Source organism: Rhinatrema bivittatum, chromosome 3, assembly GCF_901001135.1.
Source record: "Rhinatrema bivittatum chromosome 3, aRhiBiv1.1, whole genome shotgun sequence".
Classification (NCBI taxonomy): Eukaryota; Metazoa; Chordata; class Amphibia; order Gymnophiona; family Rhinatrematidae; genus Rhinatrema; species Rhinatrema bivittatum.
In genome coordinates this window covers 164,625,256-164,649,679 of record NC_042617.1, presented here as the reverse complement: position 1 = coordinate 164,649,679, position 24,424 = coordinate 164,625,256, and the positions used below count along the sequence as shown (strand labels likewise).

General features: G+C 44.9%; 1 protein-coding gene across 1 annotated transcript in view; it reads right to left on the bottom strand.

Annotated features, from left to right (window-relative positions):
• The window catches only part of RYR2 (ryanodine receptor 2), a 1,771,220-nt gene that overhangs the window by 263,036 nt on the left and 1,483,760 nt on the right, over window positions 1–24,424 (bottom strand). Inside the window, 3 exon segments of the mRNA XM_029593907.1 lie at window positions 5,109–5,197; window positions 6,522–6,564; window positions 6,566–6,603. Coding sequence (XP_029449767.1) covers window positions 5,109–5,197; window positions 6,522–6,564; window positions 6,566–6,603 — 170 coding nt within the window.

The window sequence follows — 24,424 nt, the reverse complement described above, 5'->3', positions numbered from 1 at the left end:
GAGGATTGTGTTATCCCTTAATCCAATTTCAGCTAGTCTGTGTCGAATGCTGCTGAGATGTCTAACATTATCAGGAGGTAGTTGTGACCACTGTCCAGTCCTCTGAGTACAGTGTTGACAAGAGAGACAAGAAGTGTCTCAGTATTGAAGAATTTATGGAAACCAAATTGTGCTGGGTACAGAATATTGGGGTAGATTTTATAAATGTACGCACGGGCGCACTTTTGTTCGTGCACCAGGCGCGAACAAAAGCACGCTGGATTTTATAAGATACGCGCGTATCTTATAAAATCCGGGGTCGGCGCACGCAAGGGGGTGCACATTTGTGCAACCTGCGCGCGCCGAGCCCAGCGCACCCTGCCTGTTCCCTCCGAGGCCGCTCCGATTTCGGAGCGGCCTCGGAGGGAACTTTCCTTCCGCCTCCCCTCACCTTCCCCTCCCTTCCCCTACCTAACCCACCCCCCCGGCCCTATCTAACCCCCCCCTACCTTTGTTGGCAGATTTACGCCTGCGGAAAGCAGGCATAAATCTGCGAGCGCCAGCGGGCTGCTGGCGCACCATCACCCGAACCGGGGGCTGGTCCGGAGGCCTTGACCACGCCCCCGGGCCGGCACCACACCCCCGGGCCCGCCCCCGAAATGCCACGTCACTCGCGGCCCGCCCCCTGACACGCCCCTCCATGCAAGCCCCGGGACTTACGCGATTCCCGGGGCTTGCGCGCAGGGGGGGTTTGGGGGTAGGTTTTCGGGGGGTACGCATGTACCCCTTTGAAAATCCCCACTGTGTTTTTCCAGATGTTCCGTGAGTTGTTGATTCACTATTTTTTCTATAAATTTTGCTACAAAAGGTAAATTGGAGATGGGTCTGTAATTGGCCCGGTTTGAAGTATCTAACTCAGATTTTTGTAAGATGGGTTTGACTATAGTACATTTGAGAATATCAGGAAATTTGCCTTGATCAAGAGAAATGTTGATGATATCAGCGAGTGGTTTAGCAATAATGCTTGATATTAACTTTAGTGCTTTAATAGGAATTGCATCTAACGGATGGGCAGCCGGGTTCATCTTTTTGATTAGAATTTCAATTTCGATAGATGAGACATTATCAAAAATACTCCAGATGGAGTAGGTAGGGTTATACCACTGGGAGAAATAAAAAATATCAAAACCCCTCCTACTGCTCTTAGATAGAAAAATCACATAGGGATAATGTTAGTGATTGGCGTAGCCCCATCACAAGCATAGGCAATATGAATTTATCATAGTAACATAGTAATTGATGGCAGAAAAAGACCAAATTGTTATAGAAAGGGAAGCCTTAGGAGGCCTTCCATTCCGTTGTGTTGGGGACCGCTAGGAGAGTGATCCCAACTTATGGGAAATGTGTGCCCTTGGGCCTCGGCACGACTCCAGACGAATCCAAGACAGCGCCGAGGGTTGGCGAGGCATGTCCCAGCATGGGCAAAGACAAAGTCTGACCCTCTGCCAGACCTGAATACTTCTGGAAGCCAAAAACACTATGTTGGTATTTGAACAGTCCTCCGACCGTTTCCAGCCCTTTCGGACCTGCTGCTGGGTATCGGCAAGACGCAGCAGGCTGGACTGAGGATGAGGGCAGACGGAGGCCTTGTGACACAGAAGACTCAAGACATGGACGAGAAGACTCTGGAAGTGGATGAGGATCTTGGAAGACTCTTGACGAGACGAGGAACCTGGAAGACTCTTGGACGAGACAAGATGCTGGGAAGGTTCAGTCATTGGCACTGTCTCTCAGGGCACCCTACACAGCCCACCTACATGGGCGGACCCAATGGGCTGGTCGCGGACCACCCTGTCCCACTGCTCACATACACAACCTAAAGAGGCTGGTCACAGACCACGCGGAGAGCGGGACAAGCACAGGAAGGGAATCCAGCTGAGACAAGACTCCAGTGACGAGGCAAGGTTTCATCTGAAGAACCACAGGAGCTGGAGGGTCAAGAGGACTCGGAAGCGCAGGAAGGGAATCAAGCTGAGATGAGACTCCAATGATGAGGCAAGGTGTCATCTGGAGAACCAGAGAAGCTGGAAGGTTAGGAGGACTCGAAATGAGCAAAGGAGGGCTGAACCTCAGAAACATCAGGAAGTGGAACATCAGGAAGCCTGGAGCATCAGGAAGCATGGACTAGGAACCTCAAGACATGAAGACATGGAACATCAGGAAGCCATGAACACAGGAAAAAATGAGACATGGAGCTCCAATGAAGAACGAAGACCTGACGGAGCGCTGGAAGACGAGACTTCCAGGAGCAAGTAACTCCAATGCAAGGCAAAGCTGAAGTGGAGAAGAAGCCCTTAAATAGGGCTGGCACAGGGAACCAGGTGGAGTCGACTTCCGGTGGGGCCAGGTGGACCCCACCTATGCTGCCCCTTTAAGAAGGGGAAGAAGACGTGGGCCTGCCCCTAGGAAGGGGACAGGACCTTGGAGAGCGGCCATGCTGCCACTGAAGATACTGAAGTGCAGGAGCAGGAGAAACAGCTGATGGCGGCATTCCACCGCCACGATGAAGGAAACTACAGGCGGCGGCAGAGACAGCCTCTCTGCCGCTCGAGGACCCCGGCAGCAGCTCCATGACGTGGAGCGGACGCATCAGACGGCACCAGCTACCTGTGCAAAGCAAGGGCCGGCTGCGACCTCCAGGCCACGGAGGATGACGTCAGCGGCAGGCCCTGACTGCTGCGGAACACGGCTTTGATGTCGGCGGCCTCCGGGCAGCATCGGGAACACAGCTGCTGCAAGGAGATGAGAGGCCTGCTCGCGGGGAATAGCTCCACGGGCAGGAATCATAACACAAATAGACCCATCGTGACTGTTCAGTTACAATTCTTCCACTTTGGGTAAATGAACATATAAACTCCCACATTCAACCCAACACCAGATCTCCAACCACATATCCCCTACCTGAATCCCCAAACTTCTCCCCACCACTACCACTACCCTCTATATTATTCCCAAGCATGACCAAAATGTGTTAACAAACTGGCCTCTACTACAAGTTAAGGAAGTCATTTCAGACCTTGTCATCTTCCACTATAATTTGTACAAGACCAACACTAAAGCCAATAGTGTTGGGCCCTGAACCCGATAGGAAAACCCCACTAAATTTTACTTGGGGTCCTCTTATCGTTTGGGGGGGGGGGGGAAGAAAAGGCACTTAAAAATAAACCCCAAACCCACCCTGAACCTTTACATTTAATTCTTTTGCATCGCCCACCCTCCTGAGCCCCCCCCCCCCCAATTTTTAAAGTAACTGGTGGTCCAGCGAGGGTCCCGGGAGCGATCTCCCGCTCTCGGGCTGTCGGCTGCCACTAATCAAAATGGCGCCAATGGCCCTTTGCCCTTACCATGTGAAAGGGTATCCGTGCCACTGGCCAGCCCCGTCACATGGTAGCGCCATCCAGTGGCATCCAATGCTCCTACCATGTGACAGGGGCCGGCCAATGGCACGGATACCCTGTCACATGCTAAGGGCAAAGGTCCAGCGGCTGCATTTTGATTAGTGGCAGCCAACGGCCCGAGAGTGGGAGATCGCTCCCGGGACCCCCGCTGGACCACCAGGTACTTTAAAAATTTGGGGGTGGGGGGGTCGGGATGGTGGGGGATGCGAAAGAATTAAATTTAAAGGGTCGAGGTGTTTTGTTTTTTTTTTCAGCACAACACAGCCAATTAAAATGGGTAAGAATCGCGGGAACGAAGATTTCCCGCGGTTTTTACCCGAACTCGATACTGGAAACGAGTCCGGTACCGATTCACATCCCTAAAAGCCATTACTTAAGTTCCCTTATCAGGTTTAATGATTAGTGCCAGCTCTAATGGCAATTTTAACGATGTGGACACTAATTCACTGGGGACTGGACTGAGACCACCAACTCACATAGACTACGAAATGGTAATCACATTTAGGGCCTGACTAAGCTTTTTCCCCATAAAACAGATGGGAAAAAAACCTTAGAGGTGAATTTTAAGACCTACAGACGGGAGCACATGTGCCTGCGTTAGCCGGCTCATGCACATGGATGTGATGATACGCATGTATAAGCATGCCTGTTATAAAATTGGCTATATGCACGTACATGTGTGCACAATTTTACATTGAAGAGCACGTGTGTGCAAATGCCGCCTCAATCAAGTAAGTGCGGGGGATTTTAGTAGATACTTGTGCCCACACAATTACCTGTTCCCGCAGTTTGTTCCCAGTTCACCCCAGTAAAGGAGAGGACTTCCTAAACCCCCTAGCTAACTTGCTTCCCTTATACCCTATTAACCCTGACCCTTAAAACCCTGCTGACTAGACATAGCAGAAGTAAAGTATCGCAGATAGAGGGACCCCGACACGCACTGGTGTATGTAAATGCTTACGTACTGGTTTCATTCACATTTCCTGGAATGCCCATGCTCCGCTCAGACAATGCCTCTTTTATGAAAAAAATGTTTTACTTGCGTACCGGGCGACACACGCATACCTGGCGCTTCTTAAAATCCGTGCGGCACGCGTATCTCCCAGCTTTGGCATGTGTAGGGTTTTAAAACTCACCCGTTAGTAAACATCACCCGTTAGTAAACAAGTTCTTAGTCACTATCAACCTATATTGGACTTGAAGCAGTAACCAAAAAGTGGACAGGCTCTGTAAACCTATTCCAATCCACTCAGACATCAAGTCCTTCTATAAGAATTGTTTTCAGATGCTCAGAATGTATATGGAAAAAAATTACATTCAAGACTGTTTCAAAAATGATTAGCTATGGGTCTGATTTAATACCCATAGTCAGAGAACAGGAAACAACTCTTAGTTGTCTTAATTTAGGTAACAAAAGTGGTCTACATTTCTGTCTGCATTTGAAACTGACATATTTTTCTGTGGGTTTTCCATTGCATGCTTTTTTCCAGGAGGTAAAAAATACACATTGCATATTTTTGAAAATAGATTCCTGAGGATTTACCTACACCTACAGAATAAGTAAAAATTGATATTAACAGAGTCTATTTTATGGTGAATTTAAGTTCTGAGTCACATTCCACATTCAAACATTTTCTTCATTTAATATATGCAGATAATAGAGTGTAGTACCTGAACCCGTAGAAGGTAATCCACAGTAGAGATAATAATATTGACAGTTGTATTGTTACCAGTTTGAGTTCGAAGATAATTCTGAAAATCTAAATACAAAAATGAGAGAGGAATTCTGCTTCAAATCTAAGTGTTAAGATAGCTTTAGTTATGATTAACAAATGTATGCCCCTCCCAAATTAGAGGTCCTTAAATTATCTCCTGTTCTGTTGTGAATAGATTGTCTGTAAGAAAAGTCCCAAAGAATTGCATATAACTCTTTCATAAGCACCAAATGGGCTTTTTATTGCGATAAACTATACTTCCCAGACTTCCTTGAGGTTAGGAACCCCTTTGGTGTTCTTCTTGTCTGACACTGCTGAAATGCAGGGGTCAGATATTCTCATGTTTGCCTGCATAAATCAATAGGAACTCGAACATTGCGGGAGAGACCCAACTGACAAGCATTAACTCCTGGGGAGAGATGAGATGATAGGAAGAGCCAGTAGCTAGCAGCAAAAGAATTCCAGGGAAGGTGCTGCAGATTTTTCCCTGAGATGTTCTCTTAGCTAGAAAACAAGTATTTGCTCAGTGGGGTGGATTAATACGTTAACAAATATGAAAGTATAGTCAGGCTAGCAGTGCTGCAAGTAAGACTTCCTGCTCATCTGTATACCAGAGCTGTCTGCTCCTACTTTTTGAGTATGTGCTTTGCCCTCCTTGCTTAGTTAGCCCAGACGTCAAGCGAGGAAGGCCTGTTGGGAATTATGGATCCTTAACTATAAGATCCTATTTGGACACAAAAGAAAAGTAAGTAACATTAAAAACTGAACCATAAAATTAAAAGTCACCACTGATTGTTATTTGAGTCCACGCCCTCACCATAAGCTGAGTTTACTGGCAGTGGGTGAGAAGAAGAACTGAAAAAATGTACCTTACTATTTCCCTGGCAGGAGAAAGTTCTATAGGGCTTGAGCCTCTTAGCAGTCTGAAGGAAGTTAACAAAGATTTTCTTTAATTGTAACCCGTTATCACCCTTGATGGCCATTTCACATTTCTAATGAAGACCCTGTGCACCCACTAAATCCATGCAAATTTATAAATTAATATCTTAAAATATTTATGGGGCAATGTTGAAACTTATAATGAGGCAAAACTTTTGGGACAACTAAATGTCAATTTATACTCTGGATTCAAACTCATCTGAATTTCCCTGGGATTTTATTTACTTGCATTGTTGCAAACGCACTGATAAAATTCGAGGTCCCCTAATTTAATTCAGATTCTGTATAACTTTGCTATTCATTTTCATTTCTATCCAAGCTTGTCCTTTACTAGTGTATAATAAACCCCACAGAAATAAAAATTGACTGAAAATCTACTGTATGAGTGTAACTGCCTTGGCTCAGCTGATGGGCCAGCTTGCCTACAAACCTGAGTTGTGTCCTTCACAAAGCAACTGGAGGAAACGGAAGAGGGTCACAGGTGAATTCATCATCCTGCATCACCTTCTCTCCTGCAGAAGAAAGGCCAGATGGAAGAACCAAATCAGTACAGACTGCCAAAATCTCTCCCTTTCCCTCCAGTTTCTTCCCCAACCCTCTTCTTAATCTCGTTAAGGACAATAAACATCTATATGAATTTGCAATTCAGTATCTAATGACAGCTGAAACTTACATGGTGTAAAATTGTTAGAGTAGTATCCAGACTATTATTTTTTTAATTCATAAAAAGAACATATTGCTATGCAAAGATGTTATACCTATATAGGAATGGCAACATGGGCATGGCAACATTTTTTAATCAGGCATTAGCCTTTAGTTTTATGACAGGCATGAACTTTATAATTATGTACACAGGTTAAAGACTGAAGATCGATTGGACTCTCTCCCAAGTAACAAAATGAATCGCTTACAATTTATTGAAAGTGTATTAGTTCAAAGGATGAATCTCTGCTAAAGGCAAAAGAAAAACATATCGGTAGTAATTTATTGCTCGAAAAGCCTTCTCAAGTTGCCATAGGTGTAGAGAACTCTACTATTCAGATATCTACTGTTTTTAAATTATTTCTAAGAATGTCTTGGAAGCTGTCAATCCTTGGAGACCTTGGGCAAGTCACTTCACCCTCCATTGCCTCACATATTAAGCATTTTTTTCCACAGACACAGAACGGGAAAAAAAGCCTTAGTCAATCAGGATCTTAGATTGTGAGCCTTCTGGGGGATATGGAAATAACTACAGTATCTGAAAGTAATCTGCTTTGAAGTGGCTGATCAGTCACAAAAGATGGAATAAAAATCAAATTTCAATTCTCAATTCAATGTACACTCAACAGACATGCTACTATGGTGAATTCAAAAAACCCTGGCAACAGGCTCAAGGAGCAAAGTGATAGATTTTCAAAGGGATCTGGCCTCTGAATGACAGAGTTAGGTAGCTAGATCAACCTCTGAAAATTTACAAAGCACTGGACAGCAAACAAAGCTGTCCAGTTTTCAGTGGGCAACTAAAATTAGTCACTCCAAAAATAGGTGGTCCAGGAGCGGGATTGGATCAGGGAGCACATCAAACACAGGTTAATATAGTTTAATGCACACACATTACACTGTTCCTGTGCATTAGTCAGCTTTAACATCAATGCATATGCAAATTCATGAAAAGCAACTCATTAATATTTTTAAATGGGTTAACACAAAGTTGTGGTTAAGCAATGTGAATTGTATTACCAGTAATGCAAAACTTAACTATACCTCCCCCAAGAGGTTAGCTACGTTTTTGCATTAGCCTCCAGGAGCTAATCCAAGACCATTGGTGGGGCTATGTTGTCCCCTTCACACTTCCAACTCACCAGCCCGGCAAGAAATAAAGGCCTACTTTGGCTTCCCAACTCTCAATAGGGTCCCTTGTTCAGGCATTACCCCATCTGAAGAAGGGGTCATAGTCGATAGGGACTGGAGAGAGGATTTGACTTCTTGCCCGTCAGCTAGCACTAGGAATCCAAAATGACCCTCCCCACCCAATGTGGGCAAAGGACTATGTAAGGTGTAACCAGCATTATTTTGGAAGTAGGGGGCTAGGGACCCCACTACTTGCCTACCAGGGTGGGTGAGGATGGGGGGGTCCTCATCTGCGGATTATGTACTACTGCTGTCTGTAACACTATGTTACTGTTATGCTCGGCAGTTGCGTACTATCCCAGTGGACCTCCACGCTCACCTATCCCCGGCTCGAGAGCAGTGAGGCCTGCTCTGTGTCTGTGCAGCCCATCCCCAGTACGAACGCCGTCTCCTGGCTTGGTCCCAGGGCTGCCAGACCTCGAGGTGGGGGACACTGCTGAAGGGGCTCAAAGCAGTTCATTTTTCCTAGGCATGCCCGTGCGCCTTTGCTGGGGAGTTAAAGGGACCATGACGGGAAAAAGTCCTGCAGCCCCTTCTAATGACAATCACTGCCTTGGGCCATAAAAGGCCATTTCCCTCATTGCTCCTTGCCTCAGCAATAGGTCTTCTCCCTTGAAAAGTGTTTGCCACAGCGTTCCAAGTCTTCTGTGTGTTTCTGCGCCCAGTCTTTGGTCGTCTGGTGTTCTTGTCCCTGGTCCTGCTTCTAGTCTCCTTGTGGTCCTCCATCTTCCTCCATTGTTTTCTTAGATTCCTGGTTTGACCCCTGGCCTCCAGAACTAATGTTGCTGATTTCCGCCTACCTTGAACACTGCCTATTCCATGACATCGCTTGACCTCCATCTACCCTGCCCGTTGCCTGACCGGACTCTGTACGCTTGTGTTAGTCTAAGTCTTCCTCGCAACGGAATCTCCACCTTTGCAGAGGCCCGTGCCTAAGTCAGCCGGCCTGGTACTCGAGGGCTCAACCTAAGGGAACAAGGGTTGGTAGTGGTGAAGCCCCCAGATGGGCTTCTGCACCAGCCAGCTCCTCCTGCCCAATGGTGGGGGACCTGTGAGGCTCCTGCCTGTGGGTTGCACCAACCCTGCCTTGGCCCAGGGTCCACTACCGCAATAGATACTGGTGGCAGTAATGCATCATGGTTATCTGCCGCAACACACCAGGTTTAACAGCCTTTAGTATATTGGGCACTAGATGCAGTATTTTATGGCAGATATTACCCACATTACAATCAGCTGTAATGGCCTATTTTTATTGCAGCTTAGTATATTGACCCCTTATCTGACTATCCCTAACTATAGGGATATCTTCCTTAAATCTTAAAAGCTATGACTGTGCAGCAGGACTCAGCAATCTACTCTGCCAACTCCCATGCTTCAACTGGCTCCCTTGAGGGGGACCAATCCATTCTCCCAACTCTCTGATCAGATCTTGTGAGGGAGTGTAAAAGAAAGTCCCTCAGAACTCTTAAAAAGACAGACCTCAGCTATTTTGCCCGGTCCTCCTTAAGAACCTGCTCCGCAAGGGATTCTGGGTGAATAGAGGATCCTCTCACCACAGTATAACGAGTCAGGTCCCAGGAGGGTTAAGGAAGCATGCAGACTGACAACTTATGTTTAAATGCTTTTGGAAATGCATTGAAGGATTTCTGAAGTAAGCAGCCTTTATAAGGTATTTATTTTGTGTTTTTTTGAGTAAAAACTGTTTTGTGTGAACCAACTGGAATCTGCCTCCTTCTGTTTTCCTGGCAGGCTCCCAAACCATGTCCATTCCCAGCTACCATAAATGGTGATGATATTGGGACCCTCCTGACCAAAGCAGGAATCACAGGCAGACTCCACTGCCAGAGGAGAAGAAAAAAAAAACAAACACAAAGGATTTTTCACTTTTCTTTTCCTGGGGACTGGCTGCAGGGACAGGGACAGAATCTGAATAGCAGGCCAAGGGGGCTAGCCTCTCCTGAAGAAGCTAGAGAGAAAGTCAGCTATTAAGGGCTGGACAGGCCAGCATAATTTATTTTGTTTGTTTTTTTTTTTCTTTTCTTCTTTCCTAGTTGAAAAGCAGAGAAGATTGAGCAGGTGATGCCACTCTTCGCTACAGTGAAATGCTGTTGCCCTGTAGTCTTATAAATATAATTTGAGAAACCTCATATAAAGTGGCGGGCTTAACTGGAATAACTAAGAGAGACCAATGATTACAACATAGTGACGGTCTTTTCAAACATTAAATGACCGCACACTTAATATAGTGGCCAATCGGGGCTATTCCAGTTAAAGCCCGCCACTTTATATGAGGTTTCTCAAATTATATTTATAAGACTACAGGGCAACAGCATTTCACTAAGATGATGTTATATTGAAAATATAGCTAAGAATACATCATACACATACAGTTCTAAGTATAACTCTTCGCTACAGAGCAGCAACAATTGCAGACTGCCTTACAAACTCAAATTGGCCAGCAGAGGTGCTCCAATATCATGTTGCATAGCCTGTGTTTCCTGTTTAGGTCAGGAGGGTTCCACTGCTGCCACCAGTGGGACCTCATGACTCTGCCTTACTCTGGTCACACAGGCCATTAAGACCGCTGTAGCCAGGCCACCTCTCTTGTTGTCAGTAATACTTAAGCTGGCCCCAGGAGAAGACCCCAATATGTGTTTTTTAAAGAATTTTGAACAGACAGCTCAACTGGTTAGAGTGGCCAAAGATAGATGGATTTATCTATCTGGGGAGCCTACTTACTGGGACAAGTCAAGCTGCTTTTCAAACCACCAACTGAGAAGGAAAAACTACACATGAGGAAGTCAAAACAGCCATCCTAGAGACCACAGGTCTTATCCCGGAAAGCCTGCCAAGAGCAATTTCTGTGAGGAGTGCTTCAGCATGGAGAAAACCAGTGGAATCTTTTCTACGGGACTCAAGGATGTGGTTTGGAAGTGGTTGTGCTGGAAGGGAAGTCCGTGGTGGAGGTAACTAAAGTATTTTTGTTAGAACAGTTCTTAGAGAGTCTGTAATGGATGTCATGACAATTGAACCTTACACTAGAAATGGCCTTAGAACATATGGAGGCTTATTATCATATCAGGCCCAGACCATACTTGAATCATCACAGTCCACTCGAGCCTGGTTAGAGGATCTCACAACCCTAAGAGCCAGAGGTCACAACAACCGGTAGAAGCAGGACTGGCCAGAGTTACCCCTCAATTACATACTAGGGATGTACTTTAGTTTATAATGACAATGGAAAATATGACGAATAAGGCTAATTCATTTCATTTGGGGGGGGGGGGGGGGGCCTGAACTGAATCGGAGACCCCCGAATGAAAAGTATCTTATTCATTCATTTTGTTTTAAACAAATGCAATGGAAGCCTGGGTCTTGACTAGGGAATAGCTCTAGATCCAAAGCAGGGGTTGCGGAATATGTCCTTGGTGAGGCTCCAGCTTAAGGACTAGGCTGAGGCTCTGGCGCTGCACTCGAGCATAGGCCACGTCCCAAAGCAGGGACCGCAGCCTAGGCCTGAGCGTGATACCAGGATCTCGTTATAGGTATGGGCCGATGCTGGGGCCTCAGCTGAAACCCCCAAAATTAAAAAAAAATACAAGAAAACTCAAACACTTTACCTGATCTGTCAAGTATCCATCGAAGGCTGGGTCCCGAAGCCAAGGCCTCGATCCAGGCCAGGTCCCAGATCCAGGCCCAATGCCACGACCCAACAAAAAGGCCAGGTCCCAATGCAGGTGCCTAGACCCGGACCCAGGCCCGATGCCGGGGCCTTAACCAGGAGGTTGGGTGCTAATGCCTGGGCCTCAATCCTGAGTCAGGCCCAGGCCTGGGTGTCCAGGCCTGGGAGCTCTGCGGTCCATCGTTTTCTTTCTTCAGCTCTTCAATGCCAAATGACGGAATCCACTGGGGTCACACTGGAGTTGCAGCATTGGGCTTAGGTCCGAGTCAAGGCCCTGGCTTAGGCTGAGGCCCAGGCATTAGGGTCCCGCTTCTGGGCCATGTCTTTGCATCGTGCCTGGGTCCAGGCTGAAGCCCCGGCATCAGGACCCAGCCTCCAGGTTGAGTCATAGCATCAAGCATGGGCTACGGCCAGACCCTGGTAAGCCACTACCAGACATATAGTGAATTCACTAATACATTTAAAGGACATTAGACACATTCCTACTCCCATAGCAACCTAAAACTTAACTAGGAACTGATCAAAATTGAGATGAAGGCAGGAGTACAGCAGCAAGAGGGGGGCTTCCCAGTTTTTTGCATCAAGTGTCACATGTATGATTTTTTACCCACCGGTGAGAAGTTGTACATGTGCGTGCGATACAAAGAGCTCCTGGCTCTCAGAGAATGAGTCCGATCTCTGGAGGCTAGAGTGGCAGACTGGAGGAGCTGAGGCAGACAGAGAGGTATATAGATGAGACCTTCAGGGATATAGTAGCCAAGTCCCAACTTCAGACTGGCAGCCCTGGTTCTGCCTTGGAGGAAGAAGGTCTCATGATTGGAGAGCATCAACCGGGTGCAGCAGGAAAGGATCCTGTAGCAAGGACCTGCTCTCCAAGTGATGCATTGTCCTTTCGCACTGAGGATATCTCCCCAAGGCCTACTGCCCAGGAGGGAAGGGTTAGGTCGGCCATCATAGTTGGTGATTCGATTATTAGGAATGTAGATAGCTGGGTGGCTGGTGGGCATGAGGATCGCCTGGTAACATGCCTACCTGGTGCGAAGGTGGCAGACCTCAAGCGTCACCTAGATAGGATTTTAGACAGTGCTGGGGAGGAGCCAGCTATCGTGGTACATGTGGGTACCAACGACATAGGAAAATGTGGGAGGGAGGTTCTGGAAGCCAAATTTAGGCTCTTAGGTAGAAAGCTTAAATCCAGAACCTCCAGGGTAGCATTCTCTGAAATGCTCCCTGTTCCACGCACAGGTCACCAGAAGGCAGGCAGAGCTCTGGAGTCTCAATGCGTGGATGAGACGATCATGCAAGGAAGGAGGATTCAGTTTTGTTAGGAACTGGGGAACCTTTTGGGGAAGGGGGAGTTTCTTCCGAAGGGATGGGCTCCACCTTAACCAGGGTGGAACCAGACTGGTGGTGCTAACCTTTAAAAAGGAGATAGAGCAGCTTTTAAACTAGAACAAAGGGGAAAGCCGACAGTCGCTCAGCAGCGCATGGTTCGGAGAGAGGTATGTTCAAAGGATACTAATGATGCATTAGAATTAGGGCATCCCGACAGTGAGGTTCCAATAATAAGAAAAAGTAGTCCAAGTGCCTGTAACTAAAAACTCACCTGAGCTAAAAAATTCTAACTTATCCCTATCAATTAAAAAGCAGAATGCAAATACAAACAAAAAACAAACTTTGAAATGTTTGTATGCTAATGCCTGAAGTCTAAGAGATAAGATGGGAGAATTAGAATGTATAGCAGTGAATGATGACATAGACTTAATTGGCATCCCAGAGACATGGTGGAAGGAGGATACCCAATGGGGACAGTGCTATACCGGGGTACAAATTATATCGCAATGACAGAGAGGAGCACCCAGGAGGCGGTGTGACGCTTTATGTTCAGGATGGCATAGAGTCCAACAGGTTAAACATCCTGCATGAGACTAAATGCAAAATTGAATCTTTATGGGTAGAAATACCTTGTGTGTCAGGAAGACTATAGTGATAGGAGTATACTACAGTCCACCTAGTCAAGATAGTGAGACGGACAGTGAAATGCTAAGAGAAAGTAGGGAAGCTAACCAAATTGGTAGTGTGGTAATAATGGGAGACTTCTATTACCCCAATATTGACTAGTTAAATGTATCATCGGGATACGCTAGAGAGATAATGTTCCTGGATGGAATAAATGATAGCTTTATGGAGCATTTGGTTCAGGAACTGACGAGAGAGGGAGCAATGTTAGATCTAATTCTCAGTGGAGCACAGGACTTGGTGAGAGAGGTAACGGTGGTGGGGCCGCTTGGCAATAGTGATCATAATATGATCAAATTTGAATTAATGACTGGAAGAGGAACAGTATGCAAATCCACGGCTCTCGTGCTAAATTTTCAAAAGGGAAACTTTGATAAAATGAAAAAATAGAAAAAACCTGAAAGGAGCAGCTACAATAGTAAAAAATGTGCAAGAGGCGTGGTCATTGTTAAAACAATATATATCACAAACAATAAGCCCAGCTATCTCAGAAACCGGAGGTACACGTACAAAACAATATAACAAGGTTTCGGGTCAATGGGATCTGTATAACAGATCCCATTGGTAGTGGTCCTACATAATTTGTTCTCAGAGTAACTGCATTTCTATATATGGCGTGTTGAAATTTGTAAAATTGACCCGAAACCTTGTTATATTGTTTTGTACATTGTTAAACAATACCATTCTAGAAGCACAGTCCAGATGTATTCCACACATTAAGAAAGGTGGAAAGAAGGCAGAACGATTACCAGCATGGTTAAAAGGGGAGGTGAAAGAAGCTATTTTAGCCAAAAGATCTTCATTCAAAAATTGGAAGAAGGATCCAACAGAAGAAAATAGGATAATGCATAAACGTTGCCAAGTTAAATGTAAGACATTGATAAGACAGGCTAAGAGAGAATTTGAAAAGAAGTTGGCCGTAGAGGCAAAAACTCACAGTAAAAACTTTTAAAAATATATCCGAAGCAGAAAGCCTGTGAGGGAGGCAGTTGGACCGTTAGGATGATCGAAGGGGTTTAAAGGGGCACAGAGAAGATAAGGCCATCGCAGAAAGATTAAATGATTTCTTTGCTTCGGAGTTTACTGAAGAGGATGTTGGGGAGGTACCCGTACTGGAGAAGGTTTTCATGGGTAATGATTCAGATGTACTGAATCAAATCACGGTGAACCTAGAAGATGTGGTAGACCTGATTGACAAACTGAAGAGTAAGGTAAATCACCTGGACCGAATGGTATACACCCCAGAGTTCTGAAGGAACTAAAAAATGAAATTTCAGACCTATTAGTAAAAATGTGTAACCTATCATTAAAATCATCCATTGTACCTGAAGACTGGAAGATAGCTAATGTAACCCCAATATTTAAAAGGGCTCCAGGGGCAATCTGGGAAACTACAGACCGGTTAGCCTGACTTCAGTGCCAGGAAAAATAGTGGAAAGCGTTCCAAACATCAAAATCACAGAACATATAGAAAGACATGGTTTAATGGAACAAAGTCAGCATGGCTTTATTGAAGGCAAGTCTTGCCTCACAAATCTGCTTCACTTTTTTTAAGGAGTTAATAAACATGTGGATAAAGGTGAACCGGTAGATGTAGTATACTTGGATTTTCAGAAGGCGTTTGACAAAGTTCCTCATGAGAGGCTCCTAGGAAAAGTAAAAAGTCATGGAATAGGTGGTGATGTCCTTTCGTGGATTGCAAACTGGCTAAAAGACAGGAAACAGAGAGTAGGATTAAATGGAAAATTTTCTCAGTGGAAGGGAGTGGGCAGTGGAGTGCCTCAGGGGCCCTTACTTTTCAATATATTTATAAATAATCTGGAAAGAAATATGACGAGTGAGATAATCAAATTTGCAGATGATACAAAATTGTTCAGAGTAGTTAAATCACAAGCAGATTGTGATAAATTGCAGGAAGACCTTGTGAGACTGGAAAATTGGGCATCCAAATGGCAGATGAAATTTAATGTGGATAAGTGCAAGAGATGCATATAGGGAAAAATAACCCATGCTATAGTTACACAATGTTAGGTTCCATATTAGGTGCTACAACCCAAGAAAGAGATCTAGGCATCATAGTGGATAACACATTGAAATCGTCGGTTCAGTGTGCTGCAGCAGTCAAAAAATCAAACAGAATGTTGGGAATTATTAGAAAGGGAATGGTGAATAAAACAGAAAATGTCATAATGCCTCTGTATCGCTCCATGGTGAGACCGAACCTTGAATACTGTGTGCAATTCTGGTCGCCGCATCTCAAAAAAGATATAATTGTGATGGAGAAGGTACAGAGAAGGGCTACCAAAATGATAAGGGGAATGGAACATCTCCTCTATGAGGAAAGACTAAAGAGCTTAGGACTTTTCAGCTTGGAGAAGAGATGGCTGAGGGGGGATATGATAGAGGTGTTTAAAATCATGAGAAGTCTAGAACGGGTAGATGTGAATCGGTTATTTACTCTTTCGGATAATAGAAAGACTAGGGGGCACTCCATGAAGTTAGCATGTGGCACATTTAAAACTAATCGGAGAAAGTTCTTTTTTACTCAACACACAATTAAACTCTGGAATTTGTTGCCAGAGGATTTGGTTAGTGCAGTTAGTATAGCTGTGTTTAAAAAAGGATTGAATAAGTTCTTGGAGGAGAAGTCCATTACCTGCTATTAATTAAGTTGACTTAGAAAATAGCCACTGCTAGGTTGTAGCTGAAAATTGGTCAAATCTAGCTGGTTATAACATAGGCAGCAAGATTGCCCTATTGAAAATCAACTCCAAAAAGTAAGAGCTCAATATTCAGTAGCCAGATAAACTTATCCAGCAAAATTTAAGATAGCTTTCTTGCATAACCAAACTTAACTAGATAAGTTATCCAGCTAACTCTGAATATTGGAGTTATAACATAATTAAACAGTTAGCTAGAAAAACGGTAACTGTTCAGAGTGTCAGGAAATTTAAAACCTGTGATTTGTTAGACTAGCTGCCAAACAGCCAATCAAATCCATCTAAATATTGGCCTCTCAATGAATTCAACCTGCTATACCACTGTGCAGATAAAAACACACAACATAATGGATCTTAGAGGCTTTAAAATGCTTCCATCTAAAAAGAGGTCTTCATTTCCAACATAGGGTAGCGTCAACTAGGAAAGAAATCCAAAAACTGTGATGAAGAAATCCAGACTGGATTATTATCCAAAAGGCTTGCTATTAGGGGTATGCAGGCCAAATAATATAATTTTGTTTCATTTTGCATCCTTGCGGAGAGGTTCTAGGCCAAATTTTGTTTCGCTGGAGGGTTATTTTTTAAATGACATGAAACGATATTTATTTCAAACAAAACTACATCATACTTGTTATATTCTAGCATGGATAAAATAAACAAGGAAGAAGGAGTTGCATTTTCAAGGTGGTGAGACTAGGAATGACTGCTTATAAAATACAGTCGAGGAAAGTTTGTCTCTTTCTGAATGATTGAATGACTGAATTTACTTGAAGAAATACCATAAAATACTGTGCTTCTGGCAAAACAGTGTCAAATATATTTTTTTGCATAGGCAAGCAATGTGCGCATTCAATCTGAAATCTAGAGCATTACCTTTTGAGCAGCAACTAAAGGAAAAACATTAGAACCAAAAGGAACATGCTTTTCTCCCACGCTGGGAAAGAACGATATGGACAAACATAATACAGCATAAAAACAGAAATGGAAGAGAGTATTTACAGTGTATAAACGATAAAAGTTGCAAAGTACTAAGGAAGTTACAAATCCATAATTTCAAAATGTGTGAAGCTTCAGATTAATGGAAGGAGGAAGGAAAGGAACAATTTAGCAAACTAATCTGAACAGTAGACCATAAAATAATATAAAATCCCATTACAGAACAGTATGTGAAATCATATCACTTCTGTCTCTACTGATCTGTGAGTCAGCATAAGATCGTGTTTGGTGCTTAGAGCTACCAATTATTGCTATGGAAAATAGAACTCATTGCACATGGCACAGTTGAAATTCTTTTGTAGCAGATGCTGCAGTCTCTCTAAAATATTGAAAATACAAAACAATATTCTTTCTGATAAACATATCAAATAGATCATATCTGACAGTGTTGTTTTAACGATTAAGGAAGAAAAATATAATAGCCAATACCAGTAATCTTTAGAGATGTTCTTTCATAATTAACTCCTAACCATATTTAAGGAAAGAAAGGCGATAACAGGGATGTGTAAATTTGATCTGGTTTACAGATGAATCAAAATATGCAAAACTGACTTTATTTTTGGACCAGATGGTTGCAAATATACATGGGAAATCTCCATTTATTGTGGCCATCCTGAAAAGCAGACACATTTGCAGCCCTCAAGGATTTGCATTACAGACCATTAGTGCATATGACACCTGTGCAGCAGGAAGACCCGACCACCACCACCACCACCACAACCTCCATCAGGCAATCTATCAGATCTGTAGGCAAAAGCCTGCAAGAAAAATCTGGGGGAATGGGGAGGGTCACCTGTCAGTCCAGGATGAAAGCCTCCTAGCAAAAGAAGGGTTAAAATTAGGTCACACATGAGAACTTCATCCATCCTACCAGAAGGGCATAATTTGGGACAAAAGAGGGTGCAGTTGTAGTATGGACGTTTTTCATAGTTACTCTACAGTGACTAATATTGAGACCAAAGGCATGCATTAACGCATCATTTCAGGTAAAGTGGGGAGCTATCTATCGTATTCTTACATGTAATAAATATGTTCCTATTTTCCTTAATCTGTAGTGTGGATTATTATATGTATTTAACTATATGTGTTGGGGGTGGGGGCAAGAAGGCTGATATGGGATGGATGCAGGTATGGGGGTTGATATGCATACAGTGTCGAACTAAGAGATTTGGTTCCCAAATAAAGGTGATAGGGCACCAAAGTTACTGCTTATAAAAGAACCAAAATTATTGCATGAACCATAGAATTTTCTTTGGGGGAAGGGGCACTTGGTTGTCTGGGGGTCACAATACTGCAGTGTCTTGTGCAAAACCACTTGGTACTAACGGCAAAAGAGCTTATCTTTGGTAGGAAGCACTGAAAATGCACTAACAGCTATTTATCTGTAAAGTTTTTGGGTGCAGATGCTAATTATTAACATCTGCAAGAAAAACACAGTCTTTTGGGAGATAACAAGTTATATTTGGAATTTTTATCAACAAGAACATCGCGTTCTGATTTCAATGAAATAATGCATAAAATTCAGCTCGGGTACATCCTTGTTTTTGACATGCATAAATTCATGCCTGCAAACACAAACACTGAATACATATACCGCATTTGTGTGCATATAGACATTGCATATGCCTTAAGAGGTTAGTCTGCTTCGAGTAACTTCAGCTGAAATGTCACCTATTTTCATTCAAATGTTGCCATTGCCCATGCTGCAACAAATGGTATGGTTACATAGATGAATGGTGTTATGTCTTAATGGTCTACCAAGTTAAAGACTCTGAGTATATATAAACAAATGATTTAGAACATGAGCATGACAGAAACAAAACATGAAAGAGTGCTTGAAAGTGCTTCAAAACCCTCATTTTGAGCCTCATGTTTCTCTGGACATGGCCTATTTAAGAAAGGCTTGCTCTTATCTCATTTTTAATATTAGTTCAATGAGGGGTAAGGTAACTCCAGTCCTCAAGTGCTGCAAACAGATTTGTTTTTCAGGCTATCTACAATGAATATGAATGAGATAGATGTGCACACAATGGAGGACGTGCATGCAAATCTTTCTCAGGCAGATTTATTTTGCCTGAAAACCAGACCTGGTTACAGTACTTGTGGATTGGAGTTGCCTATCTCTGAGTTAGATGATACCTAATACTGTGAAAAGGCGGTTCTGATTGACTCTAAATGTGAATATTTACCCAAGTGCTAGTTCTCTTCTCAACAGAAACCATGATTCAATTGCACTATTTATTAATTGCATTTTTAAACAGCTTTAGGCAGTCCTACAGGCGGGATGCAAGTGGAAGGAATAGATCAGAATTATTGATGCTTTGCTTTATAATTCAAAATTCCAAAAGATCATGCATTAAGTCTTGGCTTTTATGAAACCTATATGCTACATTTCATCATTAAAGGTTCTCCTAAAAATAGGTCCAAGTTTTTCTGAAAGGGTATCCATCATTTTACTTTTACTTATTCAATTGTACACAAAAACTGAAGAAAAACCCTTCCTTGTAATTAAGAACTGTACAGTGTAAGATCCAAAATGGCTGACTCCACCAAACAGACAGATCAAGGAAGATCAGATTTTAAAATAGCTAATTTAGCTTCAGTGCCATATACTGCATGTCTGCACATACTGTAATTTCAGACTTATACTGGATCACAGTATCAGCTAGAGAGTAGGCTCATAAAATGGTTTAAGATTATTTGTTATATTTAAATCAGCATAAACCTGGTAAAACTTAGAAAATATTGGTGAATTTGCACTTAAGGGATGTTTCACATAAGATTTTCTTTTGGCAACGGGCTAATGTTCACAAATAATAAACTTAAATTTTTTTGACAAGGTCACCCCTAACTATTCAAATATGTTTAAAGTGGTCAGATATGTTATTTAAAATCGAAAACAAAGTGCCTCAAGAGGGACTTGGTCTCATTCACATCCTCTTGCACCAATTTCAGCCATTCCCTGCTGACCTCTTTGATCAGGCCCTTGATCACCAGAAGACTATGGCTCCGACAGACATGAGCAATCCGCAGCAGGAAATTTAAAAGCTATTTTTTCTAGAAGAGCAGCACTGTCCTTTTCTCTGCAGGTAGCAAGACAGTTCCATTTCCTGTAATACCAGGTCTTGCAGGCAAAATAATCAGGTGTCTCCTCTACAGGTCGATTTAAGTCAAACATAGCCCTACACATTTTGTACATAGCCTGCTAAGTTCAGATGCCAACTTATCCGGGATACTTACCTATAAGGAAGCTCTTATTCAGGCCCTATCCCATTGAATCATTGCCTATGCTGGCAACCTCCTGGCCCTCTGATGAATGCCTCCCTTGAACTCTGCCTGGCAGTCTGTCTTTAAAACCCCCCAAAATAAAACAAACAAAAAAAAAAAACTACTTTTCTTATGTAACGCTTTCATTAGCCCTGCTGGTATCCTCCAACTATTGTCACATCCCTATGTGATCAGTACCCTGTGTTTAGGATACCATTCCCTGGGACTTCAACACCCAGAATCCTATTTCTTCCAGTAACACTACCTCTGGGTTCCCTATAAAGTGCCATTTAAATCGCCAGGAAGCTACTTTCCCCCAGCTGCTTTTTCCCGAGATGGCTCCAGTGTATGGGACCGATGCAATAAAGTGCGCCCAGCACTCAATGCAATAAGGAGATAGGCACGGTGCCGGGTTGGTGCATGGACGCCATTGATAATCCAGTGTCGCGCTTGGAGCGAGAGGGGGAGCGGGACCACAGCATTTACCTGCGGCACGTCGGCAGCGTCAGCGCCGGTTCGAGTGGCGTCAGTGCTGCATGATGACATCACTGACATGCCAATGTTGCCCAATGGGCAAGGCATGCACGGTTGAGTGCCTCGAAGCCAGCAATGAGGAGGGCAGAAGGGCTGAGGGGAGGAACGCGGGATGGTCCTGATGATGGCGTGGGTCTTGGGGGCAGGTCGGGACGCTTGGGGACGGCTCATTGGGCCATTTGAAACCTGGAGGCCATCCCAGGGGGTGGAGGCATCAGTGTGGGGAGCTATCTGGCCAGCACGCCCTGGCTCCATTCCTTTTGGCTTTTGCTCCCTGTGCCTTCTCTGTGACCTGATAGGTCATCTTCCTGGCTACTATTTGGCTAATTGGATTAAAAAAAAAAAAAAGAAGGAAGAGGACTGTTACTATTTGGCTACAAAAAAAGAAAAGAAAAGGAGGCCACTAAGCCCTTTGGCTCCTCATTCCAAGCAAGTCACGAGCCCTCACTCGCCACCCGGCCCCATGGGGGGATCCTGACAGTGAGGCCCCACCCGAAGAGGAAGCGCTGGGTGTACTACCATCCAGGAACCCCGGGGGGCACAGGGCCAAGAGGTCGTAAGGCATCACGGGGAAGAGTCAGACAAAGGTCCCATTTCCCTCCTAGGGTCCTGCCAGCCGACTTGAGCAATCCAGAGAATGGCAGCACAGCGAGGGGGCGGGATCAGGGCTTCCTAGGGGTAGTTACCCTGCTGGAGGCAATTGCATCCCTCAGTCTTTCCCATTGGCCCCCAGCCAGTGGCATGGGTTCCTCATAGGGACCATGCAGCCAGCCATCCAGGCAGTTTCACCCCCGCAAGAATAGGGTGGTACTCAGCTGGGTGAGCAACCACCCTGCCTTTCCGTACAGTGCACCATCCATGCAGATGCTGAATTGGAGGGCTTCAGAGGCTGTACCTCCTTCCTGGCCTGTGTGGCCTTACTCAGGCCATCCAGGTTTTTATCAGGAGGCCCAATCACAATGGCAACTTGGAGCGCACCTTGGCACAGGGCAATGGGCTTCCAGGTATGCTATGTACCCACAAGCCCAGAGCAGCAGCTTGCCTGCACCTCAAGAGCCCACAGCGACAGTCCCCTCATGCCCTGGGAGATGCTCGGCCCTGGCTGCTGCCTCTGCTTCAGCACCTAGCAGGAGTGCCAGTCCTTTGGACTTACTGGACCTCTGGAATGCCACCAATGTGGATCCTGCTCCGGGTTTGGGGTACAGGGGTCCTGTGTCTTCTGAAGGTGAGTCCAACATTGTTATTCCTGTGGTTGGGGTTGGGGAGACCTCCAATCAACCGCTAGGGTAGAAGGGGTAGCCACCGACCAACCCCTTGCAGAGGGCAACAAGGTTGCGGGGCAGAGTTACAAAACAAAAAGTTGGAGGCACTCCCACTGCTCCAGATCCTCAGGCAGCAGGAGTTCCTCATCAGTATCTTCCTCCAGTTCGCATGGTTCATCGGTGGTGGAAGGGATACGGAACACCACCTCTGCTAGTGCTGGTTTACCTGCTCTCAACATTACAAAGCAGCTTTGGCAGAGTATCCCGCGTTCACTCTGGCACCGCATATGCCGTCGCCAATACGTCAACATATTTACTCTGATGGAAGGGCGCAGATGGAAAGAAGGGGCACGTAAGAGGTGCAGGCAGCAGAAAGCTCTTATGTGCACCAAGCGGGTCTCAAGGCTCATTAATAACTGGGTGTGGTCCTTTGCATGGTTGGCATCAATGGTTGGCCAAGCTGACCCCTCACAGCACTTGGCAATGTGGTCCTATCTGGACACCATTGTCAGTAATGACTCCACATATGAGGGATTTGCTTGGTTGAACTATGACGAGCAGTTCAGAGAGAGGATGGCGGACACCCCATCAATTGTCCTGAGGCACTCATGAAGTCGAGTTGTGGCTGACTCACATGACAGCATGGAGCTCAGAGGCTTAAGCTACCAATCACTCCTTTCGGCCCCAAGGGGGTTCCCAAGGTCAGTGATAGGCATCTAACTCCACTGTCAAAGCCTGTTGGTGATATAATAAAGGGGGGTGTATGACACAGGACTGTAAGTATAAATCCATTGCACCTCCTGCAGCACCAGTCACCCCACCACCAAATGCACAAAGAAAGCTCATGGTGGTAGAGGAAAGTAGCCCTTATGTAAGAGCCCTGCCGCCAGTCAGGTGGGAGCAGCTATTGACATGGCTCAGCCTTTACTCCAACAGGCATGCAGCAGTCACTCTACACAAGAGTTTTAGGGATGGCTTCAGCATCCCTCATGAGGGTCCTCTGAACCCGTCATGCCACACAAATGTGCCTTCTGCAACCAAGTTTGCCGGCGTTGAGTGGGAGAACTTGACAGTGAAGATTAGACTCAGTAGGGTAGCAGGCCCCTTCCTCCTGCCTCCCTTCCCATTACCAATGGTTTTATCACCATTGGCAGTGCTGCCCAAGAAAGAGCTGGGTAAGTTTAGGCTTATATAAATAACCTTTCTTACCCGGCTGGTTAGACAGTGAATGATTTCATCCCACAGGAGGCCTGCACAGTCTAATATGCCTCCTTTGACAGCACGCTCGACCTCTTCAGGGATTGTGGGGAGGGAGCTCTCAAGGCTAAGATGGATATAGAATCTGCCTTCAGGCTCATACCTGTGCATCCAGATGACTTCCCTCTGCTGGGAGTTCTACTTTGAGGGCATTTATTACTTTGATAGGTCCATGCCCATGGGGTGCTTGGTTTCCTATGCGCACTTTGAGGCTTTCAGCACCTTCTTGCATTGAGAGTTGTCCCGGCGCACCAGTTTGACAAGCATCATTCACTACTTGGAGATTTTCTATTCGTGGGCTCTTGTGACTCAGATATGTGCCACGATCTCTTCGATGGCTTTCAAACCATGGCCAGAGATTTTGGAGTTCTGCTGGCAGTGGACAAGTTGGAACGGCCAGCTAAAGTGCTTACATTCCTTGGCATCAAGCTCGACACTATTCAAATATTGTCCAGACTCCTGGCCAATACAATTCAGAAGTTGGCTGAACTGATCCAGGGCACGCACCTGGCTCTCAAGGGTGGGCATTCCTGTGCCAATTGATTACTGCGTCCATGACAGTCATGAAGAAGTACCACTGCTTGCAAGTTATCTATGCTATGAGCGAGGATCTCAAAGTGTGGAAAAAATTCCTGGCTGATTTCAATGGCTCAGTGTTGTGGATACCCCCACCAATATCCAGCTATGCCTTAGAGCTGTTCTC